The 12,253-nt window shown below is 46.6% G+C and overlaps 1 protein-coding gene across 2 annotated transcripts in view; it reads right to left on the bottom strand.

Moving 5' to 3' along the window:
• Nucleotides 1–441: 441 nt before the first annotated feature.
• Nucleotides 442–12,253, bottom strand: part of USP40 (ubiquitin specific peptidase 40) — a 570,914-nt gene continuing 559,102 nt past the window's right edge. The window contains exon 33 of one of the 2 annotated variants that reach the window (XM_069225530.1): nucleotides 442–2,536. In XM_069225530.1, coding sequence (XP_069081631.1) covers nucleotides 2,431–2,536 — 106 coding nt within the window. In that variant the 3' untranslated portion in view covers nucleotides 442–2,430. The remainder of the gene's footprint in view (nucleotides 2,537–12,253) is intronic. The other variant, XM_069225531.1, reaches the window with a different exon arrangement.

Consider the following 12,253-nt stretch of genomic DNA (forward strand, 5'->3'; position numbering starts at 1 on the left):
CAATGCCCACAGCACTTGAAATGTTTACAACTGCTCTGTATGCAAAGGTGAAACCTAAAATATCTAATGAAGAACTTTCGATAATGTGGTGTGTGCACCAGGATTGTTCCTCTGAACATCTGTGCATGTATTCAGGGATGTATTACTCTGCACCACAATGAAACAGCTATTCTAACTGAATACTGAGGGGCAGAGCAAACCCCCTTTCCTGTTTCCAAATGATATTACTTGATTTATGGTTACTTTAAATCTCTCAAACAAAAGGACTCTGGTTTTTTTTAGCAAAGGATGCCATGTGTCCTACACAACAATTTCCCTGATATAAACTTTATTGATATCTTGTCAGTAGTACTGTGGCAACTATAACATGGCAGACATCTTACTCTAAGAGCGAACCCTATGGCCACCAGTACTTCCCCGAAAACACACGTAACATAGACATGAGCCAAAAGAAGCTTTATTGGAAGCAGAGCACAACCCCAAGATCTGTGGCACATCTGAGTCCAAATGCCCATCAACCATTGCGATTCATTTACATTTTACAGTGCAGTGTTTTATACAAACAAATCTGTACAGTAGTGATTTGACACTTAAAAAACCGCAAATACCATTTAAGGTGACTAAGGCACTCAAAGAAGTCAGCGGTGTTCGGAGACAGAATGTGAGCTGAAATACCCTTCCAAGAAGACACTGATGGATTTAAAGAAACCATTCTGAAAGAAAGAGGTAGCTAAGGAATCCCTCAAAGGAACCAATGAGGGAGCTGAAGAGCCCTTTCGAGGACACAGGAAGAGAATTGAGACTATCTTCCCGTGAAGTGCAAACGAAATGGTTATTCTTGTCTCAGGAGAGAACCAGCGTCTAAGGAGACTTCCCATAGACAATTAAGGAAGTAAAAATGATCTTTGCAGGAGACTGAATGCCAACAAATACACAGGAGGAAATGGAGAGAGACTGTTGAAACAAAAGGAAATTGAGGTACCATCAAAGGACACAATACATGAACTAAATAACAGTTTCCAGGAGCTATTGACTATACTGAAAAACTCCTCTTCTGAGATATGGAGAGAACTGGAACTTTTTGCTCGAGACATTAAGTTCATTTATCAGGGAAAAAAATGATGTGCAGACCCCTTCCTTGAAGACAAGAGTCCTTCCCAGAGGCACAAAGTTAAAAGCAGACATTTGAAGAATACCATGGCAGTCAGTTATGTCAACATAGATTCATAGGTGTGCAAAGCAGCCTCGAATATGCATGAAGGCATGCTGCATCCTAAAGTTAAATGCAACAATTTGAACTCCTCATATGCTTGCAAGTGCATTACAGGCCTTCAAGTATACATATGAACGTAATATTACTCATACGTTTAGAGGTGTAACAAATGCTTATTTGGGAATGACAACTGGATACAGTTTCAGTTATGAAAAAGGCTACTTCTCAAGCTTATGCCTGCAAAGGGGCTGCATTGAGAGTAAAGGGAACTCTTTCCTACATTTACTGTTCTAAAGAAGGCAATCTCATCAGGAAAAAGATCCTTGCATTTCTAAACGAACAAAAGGGCTACCACCACATTCACTTATGTAAAGGGAGTCCCATCTATATTCAGGGGATCCATTAGGCAACGGATATTGAACGTGTTCACAGGAGGAACATGCAATTTCTCATGTTCACTGGAATAAAGGTGGATTCTCCTGAATGAATCAACAGGAAATACTTTGAAAACGTGCTTTGTATACCTCACAGGTTTTAATATGATCCGAACGCATCTAAAAATCCACCTTCTAAAGCCTGAGAGCAGAGAGGAGACCATCCAAGCAGGGATATGGATGAATCTCATACAAGTCTGCGGTGCAGAGTGAGTTGTTCAGAAGGGCCAAGAGATTAAATGCTCCAGCACTCAGCAGCACAGTACCTCAAAAATAGCCAAAGCGAAGTTTCTACCTCACATCTTCATACCATGAATGGTGATCCTTTTGAAATGTAGTTAGGAGAGGCAGGTAAAGTGGAGGGATGCAAACGGCAGTGATACCTGATGACAGAAGACTGACAAAATGAGACTGTATGCAGAAATTCGATGCGCTGGCCGATTATCCAACACTCTGCTCCCACAAACCCCACTGAATTGTATTGATGTATCATGATAATCAGTGTTAAAAACAACAAAAGGGTACATGTTACAAAAATAAATGCAGAGGACATCTGTCTGGTCGAGTTCATAAGCTCACAGATAAAGTGCCTTAGTTGACATTAGCCTTGGAGCCCCTGAGAGGGGGCATTTAGTGCTGTTACCACGTTCTCCAGGTGTCGAGGTAGGCAGGGTGTAGGTGTTTGCTGAATTCAAAGCAAACCCTTCTCGTTTTGGATCCACAAGAGAGTCCCCTTTCTCGTCCAACCTGCATGTGCTGGCTTGGCAGGCGGAAGGCTGAATGCTATCGAAACACTCCCACGTTGATAGAAAGGGCCACTTCCGGTTTCCGGACCCTGGCTCCCTTCTTGCCATCAGCCTCTCCTTTCTGAGCACGATTACCTGCGCAGCTGAGAGAGAAACAGATCAACAGTCACGATTAACAGGTTTATTTAGAATCTGAAACTTCAGACTAAACTTGACCAGCCAAGATGCAGGTTACCATAAAATAAAAGGTTACTTACCTGTAGCTTCAGAGCTCTAGCTTTAGTATCTTTCCTAAATAGACACGGATACTCTACTTCTCATTATCAGACTGGGGCCCATCAGTAATCATTTTTAAAATAGCAGGGTACGTATACAATCATATAAATTTACGTAGTCTATCCACTTCAATTTAAGAGTCAAACCCTGACCAATGGCGCAGAGACACAGAGCTTCACTCTTCCCCCCTAAAGGCTCACATGCACACATTTTCAAAGTAAATACAGAGAAAGAAGACAAAAATAAGAAAGCATCATAACACGAGTAGCTTGGGACAATTTGTTAATCGAGTAGCGACAACCAGAGAAGAAGAACTGTAGCTACAAGCAAATAAGCTTTTCTTCTGATGACAGGATATTTTATAGATTTACATTTTTGAAAGGTATAAAGTGTAAGGCAGTAAAGAGGCTAGCCATAAGGAAAGATTACAAAGGACCACCTGAAGAAAAGCGGTTTCTGAAATGGGCTGAATATCGAAGCAGCAGTGCTTTGTGGAGGTGTGTTTTACCAGGGGCGGCTCCTTCGCTATGGCAAAGGAACTTTGCCCCCCTGGCTGAGCCAGCAGCAGAAAAATAAAATGATAGCTCACTATTTTTCTGCTGCTGGCTCGGCGAGCATGTGAAGGGAGGGGCGGGGCTGGGCCATGGGAGGTGGAATGAGGAATGGAGTGCACGTAAGTGCGCATGTGTGTTTGGGCAGCTGCCTCAGGCCGACCAAACACACACGCGCACGTAGGTTTCTCCAGCCCAGCTGTGCAGCTGGAGAAACTGCACAGTCCCGGAGTTTTGTCCGAGTGGCAGTCCAAGGTGCTCAGGCCAGTCCTGACGCTGCTTTCATGCTAGGTTTAGCACGCATGAAATTACAGCCAGGATTGCTGAGAAGCCTGTGCTGGTGTGCCAGCACTGAATGCTGGGACACCAGACAAAAAGGAGAGGAGCGTGGTGGCATGAGACAAAGGCATTGAAGTAAGTTTGTTTTATTATTATTATTTTTTTTTTCCACCTTTGTCTCCATCCCCCCCAACCCCCTGCCCCTCCCTTGAGATTTGCAGCAGCCTCCACTGAGTGTTACATTCCCAAGATTCAGCTTGGCAAATGCCCATTGAAGGTACTACAGGGAAAGGTGTAGTTGAGGCTGCGAAGCCTCCGATCGAGTGAGCCTTCACTTTGTATGCCAGAGGACTAACAGTTCTACCCGGGTAAAAGCTGATGCAAAAGGTGATGGGAATCCTTTGGCGAAATCCTTGCTTAGCTACGGAGAAACCTTTGCTGGAGTGGCCAAATGTGGGTTGCAAGAAAAGGTAACCTTGTTCTTTCAAACTTGGTTAAAGGTGCCAGTACCTGAAAAGCCTGTGTCTCACACCAACTTGCCATTATCAGGTAACAACGAGGAGGAACGTTGCCTTTAATAAAAACATCTACAGGTTAGCTTTATGGAGCGTTCAAAGAGTCTTCTCATGATAGCTCCTGGGAAAGTGTCTTAGGAGGTTAAGCACAGGGGAAAGATCTTGAGCAGTCCTTTCATAAATGCTTTGACAACTCTTGCAGAGGAGGAAGGCAGAGTGCCAGGAGACCAAAGGGTTCTTGAGATGGCTGCCAAAACAGGTGTCAATGAAGAATATGTTGGTCTCATCTTGAGCAGGTGTAAGAGCTAAGGCAAGTGCTCATGCAATAACATTTGAGAGGGTCAAGCAGTTTAATGTTTTTCAATAGTTAACAACATTGCCAGTTTAAGGCACACATTTTGGTAATGAGGGTAATTCTGGAAACATACAGGATTATTTGTCAGTCTAGTGGAATGGCCTAAGAAACCGAACTTTACTCTAAAACAGCCAGCAGACATCTGCAGGGAGGCCAGTTTGCGATCCAGCAGTTGGCCTCGGTTCTTGATCAGAAGGTAGGGGTCCTTTCTGAATTTGAGTTGCCTGTCGGGCAACATAAACCAAAGGACCAGGAACCAGAACTAGGGAGGGTTTCAGTCCAGCACAAGAAAGCACTGGACTGCGCACAGAGGTATATGTTTGCGCACAGTGAGAGAACATGTTAAGGGAACGGGATCCACATGCACGTAAGTGGGGAACTACTATTACTTTCAGCCAAACTGCTGGGGCTGAGACTTGATGGCATTGGTCACAGCCCTTCGAGACGTCCCAGCTCCATGGTGGCAAACAGTCCAGATATTGTTTAGTTTAGGATTACACATACCGTGAACTGGGGTGGTGGTCACGACAGATCGTCGCATGGTAAGGTAGGGTGGGGCGATGTTGTAGGGGAAGTTTAAAATGAATCTGAATTTCAGGCTACCGGGGAAGGCAGGGGTCCGGGGGGTTCCATGAGGGAGTGAACAGAGAAATTGGGGAACCATGGTCACCAAAATGAACACCCAGCAACTGTCATTGTTAACATGGAATGTTGATGGATTAGGTAACAAGAGTGGGTTGATCATGAAGGCACTCAACAGATACAAAGCAGATAAAGTCTTCTTGCAAGAGACACAACGTGTAGACTCTCAACTCAGTACCATCGGAAGAAGGTGATACAAAGTAGCCTGCTCCGCGCAATATACTTCAGGTTCCAGAGGGGTAGCGATAGTGCTAAAGCAATCAGCCCCCCTTCACGTAGAGTCACAGAACTGCTGCAAGAGGCCTATCTGGAGGCATTAGAGACTGGGACACTGTCTGAGGACCACAGAACGGTAACAGTGGTGTTTATACACAAAGCAGCCAACCTAGGGACAGATGTGAGTCATACAGACCCATATTGATGTAAAACGCAGACACCAAGATACTAGGGAAAATTCTTGCGAATAGATTGGAGGGGTAGTCACCGATCTAGTACATCCAGATAAAAATTGATTTATACCCGACCGCTCTACCAAACTCAATCTTCACAGACTGCATAACAATATTGCTGAGGTGGCGAGACTAGATGACCCCCAAGCGATAGCATCAATTGACGCAAATAAAGCATTTGACTCAATAAAATGGACATACCTGTTTGGACTTTTAGGAAACATGGGGTTTGGACCCATTTATATCAGATGGGTTAAACTGCTATATACAGCACCCAGAGTGAAGCTGAATGGTAGAATACCTAAGAGCTTTCCGGTGAAAGAGAGACACTGTAGGGATGCCCGCTGTCACTGATGTTGTTTGCTCTTGCAATTGAGGCCCTGGCTGCATGGGTGCGCATAGACGCACAAATATAGGGATGGCCCGGTGCACAGGGGTATGAGGAGAGTATTTCATTATACGCAGATGATATCCTACTATAATTAATGCACCCGGACCAATCACTGGACCGTTTGGAGAGATATTTTTGAGATCTTTGACAGACACTCTGGATTAACTGGAACAAATCCCAACAACACCCAGTGGGGGGGACGGGAAAAGGAAAGGGACATACCACTTCCACTCCGACTAGAACCCCAACAGTTTAAATACCTGGGGATTTGGATTACAAAAACTGCAGATGCCTGTTATGGGGTTAACATTCTGCCACTGCTCCAGAGGTTGGAGACTAGTCGCTTTGAGGCCAGAGGGAAAGGCTCTGAATGTATAATGCGAAGCATTGATCATTAAATGGGGGTACTATCAGTGGCAAAGATACACTGGAATATGAAAGCATGAGCCTACATCAATTGACACTAGGAAATCTCCACAATTTATAGATTACATGATATAAATAGCTTGAACATACAGAAGCCTAGCCTTTTGATGTACTTGTTAAGTATCTTCAAATTCAGATTGGGAATTCAGCTGAACTTTTTGTGAAAAGCAAAAACCTCAAGTAGAAGCCATAGTACTTAAAGGCTCTTGGTGCTCAATCAAGTGAATGCTATAGCAGAGTTGGTTATTGTGATTTGTAAGGCCCCTAATTGCAGACAAATACATTACTTAAACTTCGAGAACACACTATCCAATGAAGAATCTATCTACTTGAAGGTACCTGGGATGATTCTAAGGGCAGAATCTTTGGGTAGGTAGATTCTTCATCAGAAAGTGTATTTCTGAAGTTTACGTAATGGTACTTAAACAGGCACAAGAGTGGATCCGGAAAGATTTAACAAAACATGTTACCTATCTTGGGAAACACCTTATGTGGTAGAGATACTATCTAGTTGCAGAATCCTTACCTTTGAATTTCCCCCATGCATCAGTCTCGATAGTGCTGTTAGGAGGCGTTGATGGGCTCTGCGACGGTCGTCGTCCACGCCAGATATGACATTGCGGTTCCTAAATGGGCCCCACCTTGATGAGCTGACGTCAGTTTCTTTTAATGACTTTCCAAACAAGAAGTGCAGAGCCATGAAGAACACTGACTACAGATGTGTCACGACTAAGGCCCTAAAATGGGAGTCCCTGCTCAAAGAAATCAGTTCGCAGAGTGGGGAGGATGGGAGGATCATTAAGGTATCTGCAACTAGATATTGTCTCAACCAGATAAGGCGTTACCGAAGCTAAGTAACTTGTTCATCTGATATAGGCTTCTAGTTGCAGATTCCTTACCTTTGAATAGATACCCAAGCAATACCATTCCCAGAGATGTGCCTGTGAACTAAGATCATACTACAAAGTCCTGGAGGACCCAATGTCCGAAGTACCCATCCCTAGGGACCTGACTGTCCAGGCAGTAGTGTTTGGTAAACGTGCATAGAGAAGCCCACGTTGCGGCCTGACAGATGTCAAGGACTGGAACTCCACACTCTAACGCAATGGTCATGGCTGTAGCTCGGGTAGAATGAGCACACAAACTTTCAGGTGGTTGCATTAAGATCTGCTACGCACTGCCAAAAAGCAGAGTACGACCCATCTGGAGATGGTCCTCTTCTGCTCTACTTTTCTTCGCACCCACATAATTGACAAAGAGTTGACCACTCATTCGGACAATAACTACAAGTCAATGACTTTGCTAGCAGTTGTAATGGCCACCGGTTTGTTTTCAAAGTGAGAAGCCTGCGTGGATGATTGTGGAGAGGCTCAAAAGGAGCACACATCAGAAATGCCAAAACCAAATTCAGATCCCATTGGGGCATAAAGATTGGGGAAGGATGAAAAAGGTGTGGAAGACCTCTGAGGAACCTATGTACAAGAGGGGACGTAAACAAAGAAGGCTGATCAGTCAACCTAAAAAAAGCAGATGCAGGAAAGTTGCATCTTTCTGGCATAGCTGCCCCCACTTTTTGCTTCTTGTCAGTATGTTTGGACTGTAGTACACCGGGATCCTGAAAACCAGGACCCCAGAGTAAGTGTTCTCTCCTCTAAATTTAGCTGTATGGTAACTTTAGCACCCCACAATTGTATTACTGGTGCACACCCATATAAGCCCCTAGTAAATGGTACTTAGGTACCCAGGGCATTGGTACACCAGGTGTCCCCCATGGGCTGCAGCACGTATTGTGCCACTCATGGGGGCCATGCAAACTGTGACTACAGGCCTGCCGGTAGAGCCTGTGTGAAATGGTGCATGCACCTTTCACTCCAGATATAAGGTTTGTCTTATATTATGGTCACTGCACTCTGACCCTATAAGTCCCTCCTATTGTAGGCCCTTCAGCCAGAGTCCAGGGTGCATTGTTTCAAGAGTGAGGGCACTCCTGCAGGAGCAGAGGTGCCCCTACAAACCCCATTCTCCATTCCTGAGCTTTGTAAGCGTGGAGAAGCCATCTTAAAGTGTGTAGTGGGCACTTGTCAACACAAGTTGTCCAACTACATAATGGCTTCACTAAACCTAGACATGTTTGGTATCCACATGTTGGAATCATGCAACTACACTGATTCCAGTGCTAGTTTCATGATACCATGTACCCTGGGAGTTCCCTAGGGGATGCCCCAAAGTCTGCCTGTACAGCCTTGCAGGTTCTGCATGCCAACCCATGCTGCTGTTGACCCAGACACTGTTCTTCCCTCCTGCTTCTGAGCCTAACTCAGGCAGGGGAAGGCAGAACAAAGGATTTCCTGTAAGACAGAGGTGTGACTACCTCTTTTTTAGAAATAGGAATCTCTGCGCTGGGGTGGGGGTGCCTCTGAGCACCACCAGACTGCTTTGAAGGGCCCATTTGGTGCTCTCCTTGCATAAACCGCTTCACACCAGTGCAGGAACCCCGGTTCCTGCTCTACAGCGAAACAACACAATGGACAAGGGAGTGACCTCCCCCCCTTCTCCCCTAGGAAGGTGCACAGAGCTCTGCCAGTTGACCACTTGTTTCTGCCATCTCGGAAATAAGATGAGCAGAGGCCCCTGGGAGCATCTGACTAGTTAGTCCAACTGGGTGAGTTCCGTGACTACCTCCGATAGTAGGGTCACTGCAGTAAGTGTCTAACTCCCTTCCTGGGTTACTTAAGGGCACCCCTGATAGTGGGACCCTAGATTCGTCTGCAAGACTTCAGGAAATGTCTGAAAGTCTCCCCTGAAAGTTACTTCGGCACCCTGGACACCGGAACTGCTGCTGTTCTTCACTGGAACCAGAAGCAAGACTGTAACCAGTAGGCGGGCTCCTACAGCAACTTTGTTTCCAAGTTCTGCAAAGACTTCAGCAACCCTGTTGCTGTGCATCTTCCAGAGTCACTGAGACTCTGCCTGCAATTAGGAAAGCAAAAAGGAATCTTGCTTGGAGTGAAGAAGCCACTCCCCTGCATCTGCAGACTCCTCAAGGACGACAACCGGCTTGTTGACCCTGCTGTCCCACGGATTCTTCCAGGCTCTACAACACAGGTCTGACCTATCTTCCTTGCAACTGGGAAGTCTGTGGTCCCTTGCTGTAGCTGCTTGGCTAGTACCTCTGTACACCACGTCTGTCGTTGCCCAGCCTTTTGGCACTTCAGTCCGAAGACCTCCTAGCTCCAAGGAGCCCCAGCCCCCAAGACTCTTCAGCTCCAAGAATGACGTCCTCTCTGCAACTCCTGTGACATGGGCATCCCTCTTTACTGTGTTGTTGAGGCCTTGCTTGCTGCCAGAGGGTACTGCTGGGGGCTCTACCAATCCCTGCTGCCTCTCCTGTGTGCTGAAGGCTGGCCCTGACCTACCTGCCAAGGTTGGGTCCACTGGACCTTTCTGGTCTCCACAAATCCTGCAAACTCTGTGAAACGCTTCCCTGCATTTGTCAAGGCTTGTTGGTGGTCCCGCTGACCACTAACCCCTCACTCCTCTGCAATTTGACGACTGGCGTAGGACAGCTAGTGGACTATTCCTGGGATCTTCCTGTAACGCCTGGACTCCCCAGCTGTACTTCTTCATCCAACATCCTACAGGAAAGCATCTCCGAGAAGGGTGGGCTTTGCTGTCCTGCACTGCCTGGGCACCTCTGTGTGGTCTAGACTCTGTCCCCTCTTTCCTTAGATCCTCTTCTTCAGGAATCAATGCCTGGGTTCCACTTATCTGATCCACGGATCACACCAGTAGCTGGACAGCTGAGGTCCCCAATGCCTTCAACAGGAGGTTTCAACACAACTTCACTCCTATGCACCTGGGCTTCCTGGTGAAGGTACTCCACTGTCCTAGGTATCCAGGGGTAGAGGCACTATCCAACTTCCCATGTCCCATCAGGTGTCCTCTGGGAAGGGTCCTAAAATGCGAAAACTCCAGCCACGACTTCCCCATGTTATGCTATGGACACTGACCTGAGATTACTACTCTGCACACAGGCGCCTGGGGAATCCTACCGACTCACCTTTGGGGTTTTAGTACTACCCCAGTCCTAAGGGTCATTTGGTGATAGTGTAGGTTAGGAGTGATTTTTGCATTCATTTTTTTAGTATATGGCCTGTCTCACCCCCACCCCGATAGGGGCCCATGTTATTTTATGCCTTTACTGACCTGTTGGTAGGTAAATTTTTGTATGTACATATCTCTGGTTATGAAATATACCAAAGTTAGTTCTAGAGTGTGTTACAATAAATATTTTAAAAATACGAACACTGAAGTGGTTCTTTTCTGTGTGTGTATGTCACTTACTGATCATTGTGGTATTTGTAACCGCTTTACAACCTCCTGGATAAGCCTTCGCTGCTCTCCACAGCTAACCTTATGAGAGCTCTGGTTATCTAGAGCCGCCTAAACTATCACTGAAGGTTGCCTGGACATAGTACAGGGTGCCTCACCTATAGGTGTACACCATATACTAAGCCAGCCTCTTGCAGCAGAAATAGCAGACAGCTAACCTTTAGGTGGTTGATCAGGCAACTTAAAAAAAGCAGAAAATGCAGACAGATAACCTTTAAGTGTGCCCATAGCTGAGCCCTGGGTGGGCTAAGGAAAAGATTAACAATAGGACCTCAGAGAGAAGGGGTCAACAGATTTGTCTGTGCACCATGCCACAAGTTTCTTCCCATGACAGGCATAAGCCGTTTTGGTGGAGGGATGCCTGGCTACCAAGATTGAGTTACAGACTTCAGGAGGAAGGTCAAAAGCTGTCAACTGTCACCGTTCAATCTCCACGCATGAAGATGGAGAGTAGACAGGTTTGGGTGCAGAACTCTCCCCTGTTGCTGCAACGGAAGATCCTCCTGAAGAGGCAGTTTGACTGGAGGATCAATGGACATGCTTCGCAGTTCAGGATACCAGACTCTCTGTGCTCACTCTTCATCCCCACTGCTGAAAGAGACGTTGCGCCACCTCTGGATGGGGACGCCATTCATGATCTGCTAGGCATTTTCACTGAGTTTGTCTGTTTTGGCCTTCAGAGAGCCCACCAGGTGTTGCACCACCAGGGATATGCCCTGCTGTTCCAGCTATGTCCAGAGATGCACAGCCTCTTGACAATGGTCTACGACCCCACCCCACACTGCTTGTTGCAGTAACACATGGCGGTGGTGTTGTTCGGGAATACCTCCACCATCTTTACCTTGACAGAGAGAAGAAATGGCTTCAGTGCTAGCCAGAGCGCACAGACCTCAAACTCGTTGATATGGAGTCCGGATTCTGCCAAAGACCAGATGCCTCTGATCTCCACCTCTACCTGCTGGCCACCCCATCCCAGGTCAGATCTGGTTGGGGAAGGGAGAGGGATCTGCCTCTGACCCAATTGTGGATCGTTAACCACCACTGCAGATTCTGCGCAGTTCCCTTCGAGGTCTGGACCTTGTCAGAGAGATTCCCCTGATGCTGCGCACACTGGAACTTCAGGTTCCACTGTAGAGCCCGCATACACCATCTGGCATGTGTCACCAGCAAGATGCAGGATGCCACGAGGCCCAGCAGACCAGTCATTCTCACAAAGTCCAGGATAGAGGCTGAAACACCGGTATAGCCTGAAAATCCTAGACTCACCACTCGGAAAGGAAAATTCTGAAACTGCTGCTGCATCCAGAACAGCTCAGATGAAAGGGAGCATCTGAGAAGCAGTCAGGTGTGACTTCGGTACGTTTATAGTGAACTCCAGCGAATGCAGGTCCGCAGTAGTCTGGAGGTGGGAGATGACAGCCTAGGGCAAGCCCGCCTTCAACAGCCAGTTGTCCAGCTAGGGCAGTGGTTCCCAATTTGTGCGCCGCGGCTCGCTGGTGCGCCATCAAAACTAGCCAGGGGCGCCGCACACAGTTTGGGAACTACTGAGCTATTTATAGCCCTTGGGCCAGTTCGTACAAAATA

This window comes from Pleurodeles waltl, chromosome 3_1 (assembly GCF_031143425.1).
Source record: "Pleurodeles waltl isolate 20211129_DDA chromosome 3_1, aPleWal1.hap1.20221129, whole genome shotgun sequence".
NCBI classification, from domain to species: domain Eukaryota; kingdom Metazoa; phylum Chordata; class Amphibia; order Caudata; family Salamandridae; genus Pleurodeles; species Pleurodeles waltl.